This window comes from Seriola lalandi, unplaced genomic scaffold, assembly GCF_002814215.2.
Source record: "Seriola lalandi dorsalis isolate HSWRI2012SDOR001 ecotype SW California unplaced genomic scaffold, Sedor1 jcf7180002054945, whole genome shotgun sequence".
NCBI classification, from domain to species: domain Eukaryota; kingdom Metazoa; phylum Chordata; class Actinopteri; order Carangiformes; family Carangidae; genus Seriola; species Seriola lalandi.
This window is the reverse complement of record NW_019525496.1, coordinates 517,664-537,506: the sequence shown is the minus strand read 5'-3', so window position 1 is coordinate 537,506 and position 19,843 is coordinate 517,664. Positions and strand designations below refer to the sequence as shown.

Sequence of the window (19,843 nt, the reverse complement as noted above, 5' to 3'; positions counted from 1 at the left end):
ACTAACTTTTTGGCTCACCTGCCAAGGGGACCGGTAGATGAAAAAATCTACCGGCCAAGTAAATTTTTTACCGGCCAAGTAATAAATTGCCTCTTTTTGTTACATATACATCTGTTTCAGTACTTTTCATTGAGATAACAGTATTATATAGCGATATATATATATTAGGAAAGAGACCAAAATATTATTCAAAATACATTTTTAATATTTTGAATATTCAAAACATTGCGAACATGGGCAGTGCCAGTACCAGTTAACCTCCTGTTCTGATAACAAATGATAATAACAAAATTCAAGGAAAATTTTAAAAAAAAATAGAACAGAACAAAGTGGATCAGTGCATGATCTTTGGTCTCTTCTGATAAAGACGTCAGAGCAGTCACGGCAGGTTGAGTGAAGAGATGCTCGGACTGAGCCCGAGACACTGATTTGCAAACAGCGTGACATTTTTCTTCCTTCGTGCTCTCGGATGGTCTCGAGTTTCATCGTTTTATTGCCAACCACAAATTAATTGGTGCGCTGCTGTCTCCTCTATACTCTTTCTTTTTGGGTCACTCACACCGGGTATGTGCCTCCACATTGCTGCGCCGGAACAACACTGCGCGGGCTGGTGGTGACGCGTCGAGGCTGATTTATACTACTGCGTCAAGTCGACGCCGTCACGACGCAGAGCCTCTGCGTCGACGTGAACCCCCGACACAGAGCCTCGGCGTCCGTCAACGTGCACCTCCAAAAATGTCTAGGCATTTTATCGCAGCAATGTTTTGCTATATTGTGACAAACACTTACCTGGCCCATGGCATGTAGCCCTCCAAAATTAAGTCGCTAGGGGAATATTTTAGTCGCATTTGGCGAGTGGCGACCGTTAGTTTACAGCCCTGAGAACAGGTAAGGAAGGTTGTTTGTGAAGAAATCTCCAACTCTCTTTTCAGCAATATCAGATGACGATGATGAAGTAGTTGCCATGATCAAAGAGCTGCTGGATACTCGAATAAGGTAGCTGCTTGTGAAGATGCACTCTGATATCAATGCTTGGTCCCTGTCACTGTGGTTTTCTGTTGTTTTTTCACACATCCTGGTATCTTGTTCTCCAGACCAACAGTGCAGGAGGATGGAGGTGATGTTCTGTATCGAGGGTTTGAGGACGGCATTGTTAAACTGAAGCTGCAGGGCTCCTGCACCAGTTGTCCCAGTTCCATTGTTACTTTGAAAAGTGGAATCCAAAATATGCTGCAGTTTTATGTCCCCGAAGTTGAGTCAGTGGAGCAGGTTTGTTTTCCTCCCAGAGCATAGACATAAATTCGCTGCTTAATTTAGTTACACACATACACACAGCTTTGGTCTCACTTCCTCACTGATATTTTGCATATACCTGCTGAGTGAAATGATCTGGTTCATAGCAGTGGAGAACAGCTATATCTCTTTCTAAAAACATTAAAAGTAATCATATTGCAACAGGTTTAGTTTATCACTCTAACCAACTTTATTGCATAAACCATCTGTTGCAATTACCTGTTACCTTGTGGAGTGTCCAAAAGACTTTAAAAATACATTAATTAATTAAACAATACCACATGAGGGAGTGGTGTTGTACTGAATATCAGCACAGCTGTAATTCACTCATAGGCCGCAGACAATCACAGAATCTAAAAAATAAACAACTAAAACTAAATGTATGTTTATCCACAGGTGAAGGATGAGGAAGAGGAGAGGGATGCTCAAGGTTGAACTACACGGAAACCAGAACCACATTTACACATTCCTCTCTCCCCCGGTCACCTGCTTGACTTGCAGTAAATTGAGCTGTTGTATAGCATGGCTGTGTGAAAGACCTCATCATCATTGTCATCATCATTCATCCAGATGTGATTATTGATTTTGCTAGCTGTTTTATGTAAAATGACAGTATTTCACAAAATATGGGACAGAAGAACACAGCCATAGGAACTGATGACTATAGAGCTGAAACAAATTCAGCTTATTATTTAACACTGTTAAGCATTTCAGTCACTAGTCAAAACAGCCTGTAGGTTTAAAATATATATACAGTGCTGTTTGTTTGTAAATAAAGTTTATTGAAATATTTTATAACTGTGTGTACCTCTTGCTTATGTGTTATTAATTCATTTTATTCACTAATATTGCATAATTGTGCTTTTTTACAAGCTTCTTCCAGTGCAAACTTGCATTGTTACAACTGTTAGATATCACAGTCAGAATCACAGTATTCATCAGCTGTTGTTTTAATGAATTAGTTTATCATCATTTCCCTGTAGAAATATTGCTGTTCATTATAGACTGGCCTCATAAATTAAATACCCCATTTGTCTGGGTTAACAATTTTAGAAATATAGGGATTGAGAGTGCCATGGTCATGTACTCTAATATATCTGGGAGTTTTGGGATTAATGATGTGAAGATGAGTTTTCATTCTCTGCATCACATATTTTAAGGAGTATTCTGATTGTTGTTTTTATTTTTAGAATAAATATCTTAAAGTTTGAATCTAAATATATTTAATGTGGAAAAGATTCAAGATGACATTGAAATGAAATTTATACAAAAATGTAGGAGATAAATATTAAGATAAATAAAAATTGTGTGTTTTGTTTGTGTTAAATATTCAGAACGTTTTACATATTTCTTTGGCCACTGGCTGGAGGACTAAACCCCGGGCCACATCATAGACATAGAGCATAGACAACTATAAGTGCATTTGTCTTCTTTTGACATGTTATTGACTAAAATGATTCATGAATTAATCAAACAATAATGATTAATGTTACAGTCCTGTACTGTTGGACCAGGTTGTGGTAGAGAGCACAGGTCTGCCATTGTGCGGTGTATGTTTTAACTGCTGGATGATCGCAGCAGCAGCAGCAGCAGCAGCAGCAGCAGCAGCAGCAGCAGCAGCAGCAGCAAGATCTGTTTTCGGTCCTGCCCACGGATCTGCATCCTGATGCCACGTCAGGATTGCCTGCGTTGGTAGGTGCAACCTGACTGACAGGCTATTCCACCAATCAGAAGGCGTCATGAAAAGAGGCGGTTGGTTCTGATTCGGTGAGATCAGAGGGGGAAGAAACTTATTTGACAGGCGTTCCCAGCTACCGGAGTAGCTGTAACTGGCATCCAAACTGAAGACATGTGTGGTGAGTACTGAATATATTCTACATTTATATCATTCAGTACGAAATGTGTTATTCCCCGTTTACAAAAAAGCAAATAAATCAGATTCGAAACACTGCTGGCATCGTTAGTTAAGGCTGAAGGCACAAGTCATTTGAAATTAGCTAGGGGTGGCTAACCTGAGTTAGCGAACATGAACTGGTGTTGATTCTGTCGGCCAGCTAAATATAAACCAGTAAATGTTAAATTTTCCTCTATATGTTCTCTGTGTGATTCGTCAAACAAGAAGTCGACACCTGGAAGTAACGTGAAAATGATAAGCTGCTTTCTTCTTGCCAACTCCAGACAGACAGCTAACGTGGTTTTTTGGTGACATTACGCAAATCGCGTAACTTTCCACTAAACCTTGTCACTCTGGATTGTTGATCTACATGCTTGGACAAGCTGTGAGTTAGTATTGTCGTCATGTTTCAGCTGGAGTTGTCCAGATGCTTTGTGTGCTTAAAAATGAAAGCGTGGTGGATGTGTTACATTGATATATCGCTGTCATAAGGCACTATCGTTAAACTCTCATTGAGAGAAATCCCGGAAAGGGATGCATTTGGTTACGATCTGTTTGAGAAATCTATTTGAGATGTTTTGCTAGTATCGGTCACTGTCCCCTGTCTCTTCTCCTTTCTCACTTGTGACTGATAAGTGATGCCTCTCTGTCTCCCATCACTGTCACTACAATCTCTAAGTACAACAATCAGACCAGATAGACTTGTTGGTTATACCTACCCGGACAATAAGACGTCATTATATCGTAACGTAAATATTTCCCCTTGTTAAACTTCTACATTTCTTGATGGGTCTTATGATTTTTGCCCCCTTGCTGCAGCACTTTTCCCTGGCGAATTGCCCCTCACTCCATCCCCTGATGTTCTCAATGAATCCTCTGTTGAACCAGTCTTTCCTCTGGCTCCACATTTGCATTTACTTCTCAGTGCCTAGCTGTGTAACAGGGCAGTATTTCATGCCTCCCCTTTAGCCAGTTAAAGGTGACACTCCTTTCATTGTTTGTTAGTCAGTGGGTTGGCTGTGGAGCCAAACGTTTGCAAGAAGAACTGCTGATTATAGCAAAAATTTGTCAATTAAGTGATAGTTTTGATATATAGTATGTGGGCCTATCATTGTGCCATAATAGTCTTTGAGTCTGTTTGGTAATCATACACAACCAGATCTCTCAAAGAGAGACCAGATCTCTTAAAGAGAGACAACAATGACTCCTACCCCACCCTTCTCCTGAGCAGGAGATACCAGCTCAACACCAGGTTTCTAGATACACTCATTTGCATCATAGCAGGTCCTACATTGTAACTGAGAACAATAATTTCATTTTGGTTACGACTCTCGTAAAACGGGTTTCTCATGCATTGCCTACCAGCTTTCTGACACAGAGTCCTCAATAATAAAGGTAAACATCACTAAGTAATGTGTGTCCCACATTTCCAGGAAGGAATCAAATTACATTCTTCTTCAGCCATCTTGACATATCCATTGTTGTCTTTATTAGGTCTTGTCAGAAATGATCATACATCAACTCTCAGTGGAATCATAACAACATGATCCTAACAAGTTTTTGTTTAATAAAATCCTGTTGTCCAAAATAATGTTTCAAAGGAAATTTTAAGAGCGTGAGTACGGGGTTTGTTTGACATCTGTGGAGAATTTTGTCTGATGTAATGAACAACAACAACATTTTACATACTTTTATATATTTGAAAAAATATTCTTATTAATATTGTGATATTCATTTCAGGCCTGATACCCTGCCACTGTCATAATTGTGTCTTAAATCCACATACATTGGTACACACTCGTTTGGTTCATACTGTGTGTGTAGGTACGTTAAGCTTTGAACATCAACTGAATTATCAGACAAGTACTTGTACCAGTATGGACATTTCACATCAACCTGACATTTAAGGTTGATGTGAAATGCAGACGTTTAAAGTAGAAAGTAAGAAGAAAAAATTATTATTGGCAGACCAAAATTCTTTATATAGAAAACATCTTGAATCTTGAATTTTTTTTCCCTCTCCCCAGGAATCTTTGCCTATCTCAACTACCATGTGCCAAGGACTCGCCGTGACATCCTTGAGATCCTCCTCAAAGGTCTGCGACGTCTGGAGTACAGAGGCTATGACTCAGCCGGTGAGTGATGGAAAAAGCTCATATCACCAACATGCCCTTGCCTGTTTTATCAGGCCCTTTTCCTTCTCTGTCCCCTCACTGTCTGCCTGATATCACCACCAAGTTGTCCAGTACAATGTTACTGCAGCATAGGAATCTTCTTTATCAGTCACATTTGATGTTTTCTATATTTTTTTTTTTTAATGAGTTGGGAACTCAAAGCAAGACAATGTTCACGGTTAATTATTAACAGCCATTATCATGTGGCTGGGCTAGACTTACTGCACCATTAATGGAACTAATTTACTTTATGTTCGCTTAATTTGCATTTCAGCCAGCCTTAAGGATTTGTGCATTCACTCATTGAGTGTAGCAGCATCTTATGTTGAAATTCTGCTCTGATGACCAAAAACAGGACATGACTTGCAAAGTGGCAATAGCATCATAATACTTTTTTAATCTGTTGACACTCAAGGGTATTATGATCCCTATAATTATCTTGCTATTTCTCTTTTTTTTTTTTTTTTAATTTCATTAGGTGTGGGAATTGATGGAGGTAACGGCAAGGAATGGGAGTCCAATGCCAAGTCTATCCAACTGATCAAGCAACGCGGAAAAGTGAAGGCTCTTGACGAGGAGATCCACAGTAAGCTGAGATGAAGTTCCTCACTTCACAAGAATGAGTCATTAGACTTGATTTGTTATCCTGTATACTGCGGTACAGTTGGAATACTAAATATTGTCTCTTGGCTTGTGTTTGTTCGACCTTTAGAACAGCAGGATATTGACCTGGATGTGGAGTTTGATGTTCACCTCGGCATTGCTCACACCCGCTGGGCCACCCACGGTGTACCAAGCCCAGTCAACAGCCATCCACATAGATCTGACAAGAGCAACGGTCAGTTGTGTTAAAGATAGAACGCTAACTCATTCCAGACAGCGAAATGTTTTACCTCGCAGTCCACAACAGCTCAGTCTGTTTTATTTTTTTTTCACCTGGGTGCAGGTATTTTGATATCCTGAAGTTTATGATAATCTGTCTGGTCCACAGAGTTCATTGTCATTCACAATGGAATTATCACCAACTACAAAGACCTGAGGAAATTCCTGGTGAGCAAATATCTTTCATAGACTATTCTAGACATCTTTTCATCATTGTTACTTATAGATGGCACTTACACTCTCCCTCCATCTCCACAGGAGAGCAAAGGCTACGAGTTTGAGTCAGAGACTGATACAGAGACCATCGCCAAGCTGGTGAAGTACATGTACGACAACCGGGAGAGTGACGACATCAATTTTACCACACTGGTGGAACGGGTGACCCAGCAGCTGGTAAGGACCTGCTTATGCACTCCACTGCTCCTTGTGATAAGCAGATAAAAGAGCCTGTCTGACGTGTTTCCTCTTCCACCTGCCAGGAGGGAGCTTTTGCCCTGGTCTTCAAGAGTGTCCACTACCCCGGAGAGGCAGTTTGCACAAGGTACACCACCACTGATGCTGTCAAACTGTTGTTCGTCATTGCAGATAAAAGCATTGTGAGCTCATTAAAATGTTGCTGTGCAGGAGGGGAAGTCCTCTGCTGATTGGGGTGAGGAGTGATCATAAGCTGTCCACAGATCATATTCCTGTGCTCTACCGCTCCTGTGAGTTTATATTTCTGTTTATGAATGTGTGGAATGTCTGTTTCTAATTTTTCCACATGTGACTGCATAAGTGTGACTGAGGCCCACCTTCTTTTTTTTTTTTTTTTCTCAGCTGCTAAAGACAAGAAGAGCTGCAGTGCCCTACCCAGGACAGACCAGGACACCTGTCTGTTCCCTGTGGATGAGAAAGCTGTGGAGTACTACTTTGCCTCAGATGCAAGGTAAGCAGATAGCTATGTCTTTGTATCCACCTTTTTACAGCTTTACAAATTCTCCTTGAAACATGCGACCCACTTTGTCTCAGCTTAGTCTGTTGAGTGTAAATCAAACGTCTAATGTGGTTTTTGGTCTGTCTCTCTCATCACAACAGTGCAGTGATTGAACACACGAACCGGGTGATCTTCCTGGAGGACGACGATGTGGCCGCCGTGATGGACGGCCGGCTGTCCATCCACAGGATAAAGCGCAGGGCTGGAGACTACCCAGCCCGCGCCATCCAGACCTTGCAGATGGAGCTACAGCAAATCATGAAGGGTGAGTGGAGGGTCAGCCTTTGTTGTGTTCACGTTTTCTGCATAAATTACTCCAAGCCACATTAGAAGATAAATCATTTGTACTCTACCTTGTAATTTTTTCCAGTACCCTGTTATTATTGTGTAAGTCATAATAGGAGACTGGCTGCTTACATCACTGAACAGGCTTTTAACACCCAGCCCTAAGGCTATCTTGTTATCACCCAGGTAGTTACGGCCCTGCTGGCTCAGTTGCACCCCCAGGGAAGCCACTGACTTTAAAACCCTAACCCAAACAAAGGCTGATGAAGCTAAAGTGTAAGTTCCAGCTTTGATTTGAGAGCATTTACACGGAGTTCCCCAAATTAAAGGAATGACATTCTGCAAATTATGCTGAATCTGCCTCCGAGTTATAGGAGAAGATCAATACCAATCTCATATCTGTACATAAAATATGAAGCTACAGCCAGTTAGCGTGACAAAATGGCCTGATCTATTCAACAGTTTAATGGGGGGCTGCGTTTTCCCACGAAATGACAAATTGTAGTTTTTGTACAGATTAAGGAAACGACATATACCATGTTGATTAGTGAGCTTTAGAGGTGCTAGTATGTGGATTTTGTTAGTTTTGGAAGGAGCCAGACTAACTGTTTCCCACTGTTTGCCATGTTTGTGCTAAGCAAAGCAAACCGGCTGCTGGCTGTAGCCTCATATTTATCAAACAGACATGAAAGTGGTATCAGTCTTCGCATCTAACTCTAGTCAAGAAAGTGAATAAATGTATTTCCCAAATGCCGAATTATTCCTTTGAATGAAGTACAGCCACATTATCCCTCTGTTTTCATGTTGATTAGTCTGCCAAATAATTCTTGATCAATCTTCAAGTCTATGAAACATAAATAAGTTGTGAAAACACTCATCTCAACTTCCCAGATCCCAAAGTAATGTCCTTAAATAGTTTGTTTTCTCTGACCAACAGTCCTAAAAATATTTTTCTTTACTGTCGTATGTGACAGGAACAAGGAGAAAAAACTGAAATGATTATCAGAATAGTTCCTGAATAATTAATCAACTAATTGATTAATCAACTGATCCTTGCAGCTCTAAAGGGGACCAAATGTATTGGTAATATTAAAATAGTTTGCATTATCATGCTGCTATCTCCTTAGATTGGGGAACTGAGTATAAAACGATTGACATGCCTTGCGCTGTTCACCCAATAGGGATGTGAGCACCCTTAGAGCACCCTTAAAGCTGAAAGTCTGCACTTTTACTACTTTTGTTTGATGTCAAATGCAGTGTGCTGGGCTACAGAGCCAACACAATGAAAAATGTGTCACTGTCCCAATAACTTATTGACTTCTCCACTGACTCTTCCTCAGTAATCCAGCAGAGGGCAGAGGTAAACTGACGCTGGCTGCATTTGACATTCCTTTGTGGTCCTGTCATTACTCAGCCTCTCTCCTCTGTCTCAGTTTCTGGAGCCTTTCTGCTGAATAACCTAATTTTCATTACCCAAATTACTGTCAGAGGCAGGAGAAACGACTCTTGCATATCTCACTGTCACAGTTTGTAATGGATGGAAAAACACTATCTCCCTGATGTCTCATGTTTGTTTTCCTTCATTTAAGGAATGACCTATCACTGTGGCTCTGATTTATTTTAATTTTTTTTGACAAAGCAACAAAAATCACTGTTAAGATATTTCTTGCTCCTCCACGAGGCTGTGGTTCGCATTTTCAGGAGCTTCATGTGTGTCAACAAGACCCTTCTCCGATGGCATTTACCTTCTCTTTCTTTAAACTAGTGTTGGAAATGTTCCTCTGATTTGTGATCCTCCCACCACAGGCAACTACAGCTCCTTCATGCAGAAGGAGATCTTTGAACAGCCAGAGTCTGTGGTCAACACTATGAGAGGGAGAGTCAACTTTGACAACAACACAGGTTAGAGAGATGTCTTACTAGTTTTCTCAGTGGAGCATTGATATAATAACAATTTTTCCACTCTGTCCCCATTTTCTCTCTTCACATTTTATAACTCTGGGATTGCCAAAATTTGAATAACCTGTAAAAGTGCAAACAGTTACTCTTTTCCTTCATGCATTTTGCCCAAACACATGCTCAGATGTTTTTAGTTCAGGAAAGCACATGAGAACACACTAATTTATTTCAGTCGCCTGCATGCCACTACATGTCATAATAATCTTAGTTCACCATTTTTTTCTCATTTCTTCTCGTGCATGAAAAAATTAAGCAGAGTTACCTACATGTAAAGCAGCAAAACATTCTTTCTCAGCACTGTCATGCACTCTTTGTGGCTTTTTTAAAATAAGGTGGAAAACAATAGAGCAAAATGATGGATTAGGTGTTCGGTCTGCTTTTCAGTTACACTGGGTGGACTGAAGGACCACATCAAAGAGATCCAGAGGTGTCGGCGACTTATTCTTATTGCCTGCGGCACCAGCTACCATGCTGGAGTAGCGGTGAGTAGCCATTTACCAAACGCTTTTCTGCTTTGGTGTAAATTCACATCATTTAGATTAAGTCCATCAGACAAATAGCAAATGTGATGTCTGCATCATGGACACAGGTGTATGAGCTTTGTGCGCTAGCACATTTGCTCGACTGGTTTGTGTTTAACGGAATGATGCTGAGCTCTCCTCTGTTACTTTCCCAGACCCGGCAGGTCCTGGAGGAGCTAACCGAGTTACCTGTCATGGTGGAGCTGGCCAGTGACTTCCTGGACAGGAACACACCCGTCTTCCGAGACGACGTCTGCTTCTTTATCAGCCAGTCAGGTGGGGAGGCCAGTGCCATCTGGACTTGATCTAGTGCACATTCCTCATTTGTCTTCTAGTTTCCGTCTAGTGCAGCCGCTTTGGTTCTTCCTCATTAATCTCTTCTTGTGTGCTGCTTGAATTTTAGCAAAGTTCTGCTGTACATATGAGTTTTCTGTACCTGAACACTCTGCTGTAGCTTTTGTATCATACTCTTTTTTTCAATATGTGATATGTTTGTGGTGAACCTTGTGGTTTTTCTCTGAAGCCGTTTCAAATCTAAGTCCTGTATGGTGCAAAAGTAACTGGTACATTGCACAAACTGTTATGTTTTCCATTTCTGCCAATCCTCCAGGGGAGACTGCTGACAGCCTTATGGCCCTGCGCTACTGTAAGGAGCGAGGGGCTCTAACTGTGGGTGTTACCAACACAGTGGGCAGCTCCATCTCCAGGGAGACTGACTGCGGAGTTCACATCAACGCTGGGCCTGAGATTGGAGTAGCCAGCACCAAGGTAAGCCATGTAACTCTCCTTGCTTAAACTGGCCCGTAAACACTTATGTTTTTACTACAAGGTACATTTATCACAGAGTGTACAGCCTGAGTGACTGCAACAGTACACTTGCTCATTACCATCTTCTCACCGAACCGTTTCTGGAATATTTGAGAAATATTTACACTATATCATCGTTGTGTCAGCAGCCAGACTGAAAGTCTGGTCAGGTCGCATTAGTCATACAAGTGAATGCTGTGGGTGTATTTTCAGCTCGTTGTTACAGACTTGAGCCCCCAGGGCAGATTTCGTATTAGTCTGTATAAAAGCTTGGTTATAAGTTATCATGTGTATATAAATTAATACCAATGACAAAGATTGCAGGGCAGGGATTTTTATGATAAAGGGCTAGCTTGCACAAATTGTTATGTGCATCTTAACACTATTTTATAGACTAGTAGACATATTAGTCTAATCATAGCGTATTAATTTTTAGTTGCAACTCTAGTTTTAATTTATGTATTCCTGTCAATTGGACAAGACAGACCATTTGGTGACAATTGAAGTGAGTGTAAACAGCTGGTAGAGATTTGTATGTTTCATTAGCAGTTACTGCTATGCATAACTTATTGCTCAGCCCCAAAAAAACAATGTGTCCATTTTCTGTCATCACATTTGTCCACCTGAGACACCTGAGTTAGTAGAAACATATGTTTTCTATATTTTGGTTGAATTGACCCTGTGACACCGAGCTTGAAGCAACAATGCAGCAATTTGTTGCATCATCTCATAAATGAACTCAACGCCCACTGACACTGAATGAAACCCAGATGAAAACTTCATTGTGAGTCTGGTCCCGCCTCTTAGAAGCTGACATTTTCCTCCACTCTGATACCACAGGGAGTTGAAGAAGCCTGATATTCTCATCTCAACTCATGTAAAGTCAGGATGCTTGGGTCTCTGCCCTCCCCACCCCCACCCCCACCTTCTTCTCAAAAACCTAAAGGACTTGCCAGTTTGGACTCAGAGCAGAGCAGAGAATTAGTGGAGCCCCAGCCACAGCTAGTGAGCATAGAGAGAGAGAGAGTGGAGCAGGTCCCTCCCTGGCCCAGCCCTTGGGCTTGGCTCAGCGACTCTTGCGCTGCTCCAAAGCCCCAGAGCACGTCTCAGAGACGCCATCATTTACTGCTTGGCTGGCTGGGCCACACACCCACACCCAGCTCAACCAAATGCTGCACAACCTAGCTCATCAAATCACTGGAGAACATGTATCGCACCCAAATGCTTAATGACTCCAAATTCATCTACTTGACCCCATGTTTTTCAGTTTCATGCAAATTTCAGGGTTTTTTTTTTTTTTTGTTAACAGGAAAAGAGAAAAAGAAGAGAGCTTTTCCAGTTTGTTTAGTCATATTCAAGATTTATGGAATAATTTGAGACTTAACACAAAATTCTTTGATGCTATCAAAAGGCAAATCCTGCTGGCACATCAAATTATTGTAAATGGAAGAAGCCTGCTTGAATTAGACAATAACAGTATCCATTGGGAATTTACATTTATTATATTCCACAACTGTTTCGGTTCGAGAGAAGCTGGTGACATGAGCACAGAAACACAACGTTTACTATGTGGATTAAATATGTTGCCACATCTAGGCCAACAGCACAGACTGTCAGAGTTCTGAGTGAATGTGGTTAGCGTGCTGTCAGGAGAAAGAAAAAAACACACTGTAAAGGTTTTACAGCTATTTTCTTGGCCTCAGACACTGGCATTTCTGAGTCCGGAGGGTCCCGTGAAATGACTTGGCTTCACTTGAACACTGATTAAATCTCCCAAATGGGCATGGAAGGTCTCCAAACGTGCTCCGAGATGAAGGAACACAGAGAGAGAGAGAGATCTGGAGTTGATGACGACAGGCATCGAGTCTCAGATGTGCTGAGGTTGCGCGCGGTGACATTTCCAAGATGATCAGAGAGGGTGCTCTCTGATCTGATGTGATGTGATGTGTGTGTGTGTGTGTGTGTGTGTGTGTGTGTGTGTGTGTGTGAGTGTGTGTCAAGTTTTCCAGGATGAGCAGTGCTAGCTTGACTGAGCTCAACTGCATGCATTTTAATGCTACTTTGGCGTGTACTAAAATCTACCTCTCCTTCCATGTCTCATCTGGTGCAGATTATAAGCTGGAGACAAAGTTCACTATCAAAACTGAGAGACAAGAAGCACAAGACTCCACAAACTTTACTGAGAGACTAAAGTTAGGATCTATTTGTTGCTATTTAGTTCCAGTATTGTTCTCCAAAACAGGAAAACTGCTTTACCTTTTGTAATTGGGTCACCACAAGCAATATTGCCTTGTCCAGGAGGAGTTTGGGACCATTTCTACATGTGTGCACACATCATCAGACAGCTGTTTTCTTTATAAGTCGGTCAATGAGAAATTTCAAAAGTTGACTCAGAAACTGCGCAGCTCTCTACCTCTGTTTTATGCAGACTTTAATAAAACATACACTTTTCTGACTTCTTGCTCTGCAGGCCTACACCAGCCAGTTTGTGGCCCTGATCATGTTTGCCCTCTTGATGTGCGATGACAGGATTTCCATGCAGCCCAGACGGCGAGAGATAATCCAGGGCCTGAGAGTGCTTCCAGGTAAATCAAGCCACGAGTATTCTGCTTCAGCCAGGGAAATCCTGATCACGTGTGAGATTAAAATGTATAGGGACGGAAAGCCAGCCCTTGGAGCAAAGATCAAGTACATCCAAAGCCTGCTTCATTTTTGTTGTTTGTTCAAACTATCCTCATGGAAGAGGAAGTTAATGATGAGAGTGGGATCAGAAGAAGAAAGAGCAAGAGGAGGAGGGAGGACTATCTGTTGGCTGTGAGCCCTTGCATGCTGCTCTGGATCTAAAACATATGAAGGCATGTCCCTAATGGGAAACTAATGATGAATGTCTGGCCACTCCCTGCCCAACATTATGACCCAGTTCAGTCCAGATCCGAGCTTGTGACAGCAGCAGCATGTTTAAACAGAACTTTATTCAAGATTACACATAGTTGTTTTAAGGCTTAGTCATATCTGCTTTTCTGTGTTAGACCTGATTAAGGAGGTCCTCAGTTTGGATGATGAGATCCAGAAGATGGCAACAGAACTGTACCAGCAGAAGAGTGTACTGATCATGGGTAGAGGCTACCATTACGCTACCTGCCTGGAAGGAGCACTGGTGAGCAAGTACAACCTTCTTGGTTGACTGAGGCTTTATGCTTTGTAATGTAAACCATAATGACTACAATGTAAGCTTAGATTTGCTTAACCTGTGGGTGATTAATTTTTTTTCATCCTGTGTAGAAAATCAAGGAGATCACATACATGCATTCAGAGGGCATCCTGGCCGGAGAGCTGAAACACGGTCCGCTGGCCCTGGTGGATAAACTCATGCCGGTCATCATGATCATCATGAGAGACCTCACCTACACCAAATGTCAGAACGCCCTGCAACAAGTCGTCGCCCGCCAGGTGACGCACACCCCAAATATGTTATCTAATGCATATTTACCAAATATTGATATATAAAGTTGTGACCCAGTTTTAAATATCCTGTTTCATTGCGAAGTGATCAACCTTGAATATTGCTTATTTACTCACTGAAATGGTCACGAAACACACTCTGTCTTTAGTGCTGTGAACCAGAACATGTGAAGTTTAAACACAACACCTGAACACTGGGCAAACACAGCACATTTTGCATGTTAGGTTCATTTTCAGAGTCCTGTCTGTGCCACACCTCTGATCCTTCACCTCAGTAAAAACAAGGGAGGGGTTGGTTCAGTGTGACATCATTGTTGTCAGTAATCTGCAGCAGATGTGGACTAAAGAGGTGTGAAACTAAACTGAGATGAGGGGGAAATAGTTGGCTTTTTGTGAATTGTGTACCGGTTTAGGATCACATCAACAGACGATGTACTTGACAGTTAAAGCCTTTTGTTTAATTTTTTTTTTTTTTTTTTTTTTTTTGGATGTTGTTTTTTTTTTTTACAGGGCCGTCCTATTGTGATCTGTGACAAAGATGATTACGAGACCATCAAGAACTCAAGCCGCACAATTAAAGTGCCTCACTGTGTGGACTGCCTTCAGGGCATCCTGAGCGTCATCCCTCTGCAGCTGCTGTCCTTCCACCTGGCTGTCCTCCGAGGTTACGACGTAAGTACTGTCCCGTCAAGCTCAACGGGAAATGACAACAAGTGTGTTTTGTTTGTTAACACTTACCACCTCCACAGTTGCGACACTAAAAGGTAGTTTCAGTTTCAAGTCCCACATATCCACAATTTGCAGTAAAACCTTCACTATCACCAATATGCCAGTGTTTAGATGTACACATGTTCACTGGGGGAGATAAAGTTGAAATATGGGCACACAACTGAGAAGAATTTTGACATTTAGATGTGAATTTCCCAAAAGATGCTGCACCTCCATTATAAATGAGATGTTTTTACACTCAGTGTTATTATAAGCTCAGTGATTATCTGGCAGCATACCTCTTGACTGCTTTGTAGACAAGTGCACTGAAACCCACCACCGGAAAAAAACAACATGCAGTGTTTATATGAGCAGGTCATAGTATTCCTAACTCACTTAAACAAGTAACCTGATTTTGAGTGGAATCTTGTAAACTCCCTAAACCAGAACACTGTGGTGAAGGTGATACTGATGGTGAGGTTGGCTGCCACGTTGAAAGGATTACAAGTACATGTCAATACCTCCGTCTGTGAATAAATTCAGATTTATTTTTAATGGTAACAAAAGTCCACCAGGCATTAGTGTTATTGGTATTATTGTTTCTTCCTCCAGCTTTACAGACAGTTTAGTGTTTAAACAGGATTGGACTAGCTGTTGCTTCTTTGTATACTTCAGTCACTTTGCTATATTGCAGGAGTTCGAGAGGTCAAAGTAAACAGCTTAACTGAAGTACGGAGTGTAAATACAGCCAGTATTGATGCAGCTTTTAAAGCACTTCACTTCAGGGGGATGTCCTGACAGTGCAGCCCAGTTAGCTCTTGTTTTTATGTCAATGAGTATTCACAACTATGCCGAGATGTGCTGCTGTTCTGACAGAGAAGCAAACATTTATGTGCACACAGCTCCCTCCCACGCCCACCGTGCTTTTATTTTTTCTCCTGTTTTTTTGAGCAGCCCTGTCAAGCTGTCATATCACTGGCTTGCACATTGTGTTTTTGTTAAGAGTCTGACAGTAGCACTTAGTCAAAAGCAGAAGCCCTTTATCACCTGTTGTGCATTTATATGGCTGTTGTTTGTTATATGCCAATTGACGTCTTCTGTTTAAATACAGGTGGACTGTCCAAGAAACCTGGCCAAGTCTGTGACAGTAGAGTAAACTGCAGCACTCATCACCTAACAACAAGAGCCTGGCGGACACATATTTGAGCAGAGATGGCGAGGGAGCGTCTGTATGCAGAAACCAAGAGAAGACAATGTCCCGTTAACGTGTCTCAGCTCTTTTTAATGCAACCTTTTTCTCAACAGTCGTATATCTCACTGTTGCATATTATCTGTATCTCACTGTCTATTTTCTCAGAAACCTTTGGCATCATTGTCATATTATTGTTACAGAAGTTGTTTTTCGTCCATGGTGGCAGGGACTGGGCTGGCACACGCATATCGTCATCACTCTTTTTGCTTTTTTGTGAATCTGTAGCAACTGACAGTGACAATTTGGGTTTACTCACATCAGTGTTCAAAACGTGTAAGCAAGCCCTCCATGTTTATGTTCCCTGATTGGAACCTGAATGTTAAAGCTGTTGACTGACAGAAGTTAGGTTTTAAAGACCTTTACTGGCTCTTTTTTTCTATAGTGCAATGATTTGTAGTTTAGTTGGGTTATTTTTCTTTGGCAGCTAATCATTTGAAGTGTCTATACTCCACAGTTGAAGTAAATGACAGTCTTGAATCATTCCAAGCCACACAGGTCATCGCCTTTGTAATTATAGCACAGTTTGCCAGTTTTGACTCTCTCTTGGACTTTCTTCTGAGGTCACACAATTCTCTGTAGGAACAGCATCATAAGTCAGATCACAGAAAAGCCTGTGAATACACTAATGTGTAAAAATCTGGTGTAGGTTACAAAAACTTGTTCTTTGTATAAACCTTGTTTCAGATTTCAAACTCTGGTTTTGGTCTGCTCATTTAGTGAGAAAAAGCTTTGTTTACTGAGCCACCTTCACCAGAGTGAGGTTTTTGTTTTGTTACCATGCTGTTTTCACTAGTTTCTGTACATGATACTCTATTGTAAAGCTCTCTGTGCACAATTTAGTGTTTGATTCTTATGTTGCTTAACTGCTCTAAAGAGACTTTGTTGCCAATTTCTGGTCTCCAGTTTGCACATAATTTAAAAACTAAAGTAATTCCAGTGAGATGAAGTTATTAACCCGGAAGTACAAGTAGGCCCCAGTTGCCAGCCCACACCCTACCACCATGACTGATGCAGTATGGGACCATTGGTAGCTATTTCTTGATTCTTTTTTTTTTTTTTTTTCATTTTCTTCAAAAAAATTTATTTTGTATTATTGACGTTACTTTGATTAGAAATATGAATGTCACTGTCATTTAAAATGTCCTGTCAAACCAAAAATCTCTACAATGGCTTTGGCAGTTGTAAACCAAAACATATATATTTTATATGTTCATCTTATGTTGTTTTTGTAGCCAAACATGAATTCATATTGCTAGATTTTGTTGTGTGAAGACACTTGGAGGCCTAAAGGTGGCATAGGCAAAGTTACATGGCAGAACTGTAGATGTTTATTTAGTAGAAAGTCAGACGCCAGCTGTGTGTGTGTGTGTGTGTGTGTGTGTGTGTGTGTGTGTGTGTGTGTGTGTGTGTGTGTGTGTGTGTGTGTGTGTGTGTGTGTTTCTGTGTGTGTCTGATCCCAAATGTCTTTGTTTCAGAAGCCAAGGAAAGAGTGATGTTGTACACACACACACACACACAGTTGTTTAGTGAAGAAATAGGAGCTGCTTTTTTTTTTTTTTTTTTTTTTTTTTTAGTTCATCACATATTTTAGGTTTAAAGATATTTATCTTGCTTTTGCAATCAGGCCTTAACTTGGATTTTTTGTTTATTTCTGTTCTTCAACATTGAGCTTTTCCTGAGCCAGTTAAAAGGGTTTGAAAACTGCACAATGTTGTGACAGGTACTTTTGTAACTCATACATAAGCAGAAATTGATTTGACTGGAGGCACTGAGGAGCTGCACTGAATCCTTGCGACGTCTGTTGGAAGCTGTTGGGTTACTGAGGGAGTGGGGCACTATTTATTAGTGAAACTGATGCAATAAAGTGTCAAGTAGTTCTCGTTTTTTAAGTGTCTGAGGTCATTGGATGAGAAGGGGGATCCACACATCTTGAAAAATTGACAATGACAAATGTGGTTGTTTAGACTGCTCAACAAATATTTCACAATTGTTTTATTAAAATAAAAATGCAATAGAAATTCAGTCATTGACTTACATTTGGAATAATATTAAGAATAATTTTTGTTTAGTTTTATGTACATTATATACAAAGTGTTCAGGTACAGGAGACGTTCAGTGAGTGCTTAGAATAATGATGACAGATCCCAAACAATGCTAAGTGCCTGTGTGGAGTAACCAGTCACAGTATGTAAGGTGAGCAGTATTGATCTGATGCATCCACATAAAGTCACAATGGTGTAGACAGTGCGTCTGTAGTTCCTCCACAGAGCTGACAGGGCTGATAGTGCCACGTGGATGAGGTCTAACATGGTGATGCAAGCTGACAATGAACATCGGCAGAGCGCAGGCACGACATGCAGCAGGGATTGGATGGACTTCAGCCACGTCACAGATCTCCCTCCACAGCACAGCGGAGAGCAGCCGCCGTTTCTGAACGCCTGTGATGAAGGCCAGGCAGAGCAGCTGAAGCGTCCATGTTGGTCCAACTCCTCTCGCGAGTAGAGCACACCTGCCATCATCAGCCTGAGGAGCATGTTCAGCCTCAGCATGGTTGACAGGTAAAAAGTTAAGGCGCTGGTGAAGACGAGCGCAGTTTTCAGAAGGATTTCATTGCACTGACTAACCACAACAATTGCTTCACATGCAGCTGCGGAGTAATTACAGAAGACAGCCGTGGCTCTTAACAAAGACAGTCTCCATTCTCCAACCATGGGGAGCATTGTGGATAGTTATTCGTCTAAAAGTGCGTCACATAAAGCATGTAAGATCCTCTGTGCAGCAGCAGATGCACCAGCCAAGTTCTTCACCGGAACCACAGCTGCTTTAATCAAGGTGCTCAGAATGTAATTAAATAACCATTAACAGCTGTTGTTGTGACTTTAATTGATTGAAACATATTTTACACAGCAGGAAAAGCACAGATGCAAACAATAACATTAACAATGTCTGCGCTGTCTCTAAGGAAGCCATGTCAGTGAGCCACCACGGACAAAACCAGGAGCCTGAACTGCAACACCTGACTGGATCGGAGCCAGGTAAATTAAACAAACTGTGGCGTTTTATAGGTCTGCAGGATAGGCAAAATAGTAATAATATTGTGATTATATTTGGCAGATATTGCAATATGCAATAGCGATTTGCAATTTGCATTTCATTTTCCCTGAAAAAAATTATTCATGTTCCTTTCTGTTTGGAGAATATGATTTGTAGGCCAGGGCATCTCTGTAGCATTACAACATTTATGGTGCTAACAATGCATAACAATGTGACACATTTTATCTTTATCAAAAAAATGACACCTCCTGTATTTGGATAATGCATATTGTGATATCAATTATATTTTGATTCATTGTGCAGCTCTAGCCTATGATATATCCAATTTTGTTAAGAATAAATAAGTTAGTAACCAGGAGATGCGCTGATATTTATGTCATATACCAGTAGAGTCAGTGAGTGATAGAACCTTTAAATGCTTCAGGTGTAAGATATTTAGTGGATATTAAATGTGTGTTTAGATGCGAGTCTTCTTGCTAAACCATGTTATTATGAACTTGACCTGTTTTGGATGGTGTGAACAGATAATGAGACAATGGACCCCTGGGCACAAATATGTAAAAGCCCCCCCCCCACCCT

At 41.1% G+C, this 19,843-nt stretch overlaps 2 protein-coding genes and 1 long non-coding RNA gene across 3 annotated transcripts in view; all 3 read left to right on the top strand.

Annotated features, from left to right (window-relative positions):
- nfu1 (NFU1 iron-sulfur cluster scaffold homolog (S. cerevisiae)) overlaps positions 1 to 2,091 on the top strand; it is a 5,142-nt gene extending 3,051 nt beyond the window's left edge. Inside the window, exons 6-8 of the mRNA XM_023393982.2 lie at positions 933 to 996; positions 1,095 to 1,269; positions 1,690 to 2,091. Of these exons, the coding sequence (XP_023249750.1) occupies positions 933 to 996; positions 1,095 to 1,269; positions 1,690 to 1,728 (278 nt within the window). The 3' untranslated portion in view covers positions 1,729 to 2,091. The remainder of the gene's footprint in view (positions 1 to 932; positions 997 to 1,094; positions 1,270 to 1,689) is intronic.
- Positions 2,092 to 3,034: 943 nt separating this feature from the next.
- Positions 3,035 to 18,086, top strand: LOC111645063 (glutamine--fructose-6-phosphate aminotransferase [isomerizing] 1). Its single transcript, XM_023394111.2, has 19 exons — positions 3,035 to 3,149; positions 5,215 to 5,322; positions 5,840 to 5,947; positions 6,074 to 6,199; positions 6,353 to 6,411; positions 6,502 to 6,636; positions 6,723 to 6,784; positions 6,868 to 6,947; positions 7,060 to 7,168; positions 7,318 to 7,481; positions 9,308 to 9,403; positions 9,845 to 9,942; positions 10,137 to 10,257; positions 10,592 to 10,749; positions 13,259 to 13,373; positions 13,818 to 13,945; positions 14,071 to 14,238; positions 14,761 to 14,922; positions 16,070 to 18,086. Exons 1-19 carry the CDS (start codon positions 3,143 to 3,145, stop codon positions 16,112 to 16,114), a joined length of 2,049 nt encoding a protein of 682 aa, XP_023249879.1. The 5' UTR covers positions 3,035 to 3,142; the 3' UTR covers positions 16,115 to 18,086.
- Positions 18,087 to 18,543: 457 nt separating this feature from the next.
- The window catches only part of LOC111645013 (uncharacterized), a 19,608-nt gene continuing 18,308 nt past the window's right edge, over positions 18,544 to 19,843 (top strand). Inside the window, exons 1-3 of the long non-coding RNA XR_002759834.2 lie at positions 18,544 to 18,768; positions 18,858 to 19,042; positions 19,173 to 19,245. This is a non-coding gene — a long non-coding RNA (uncharacterized LOC111645013). The remainder of the gene's footprint in view (positions 18,769 to 18,857; positions 19,043 to 19,172; positions 19,246 to 19,843) is intronic.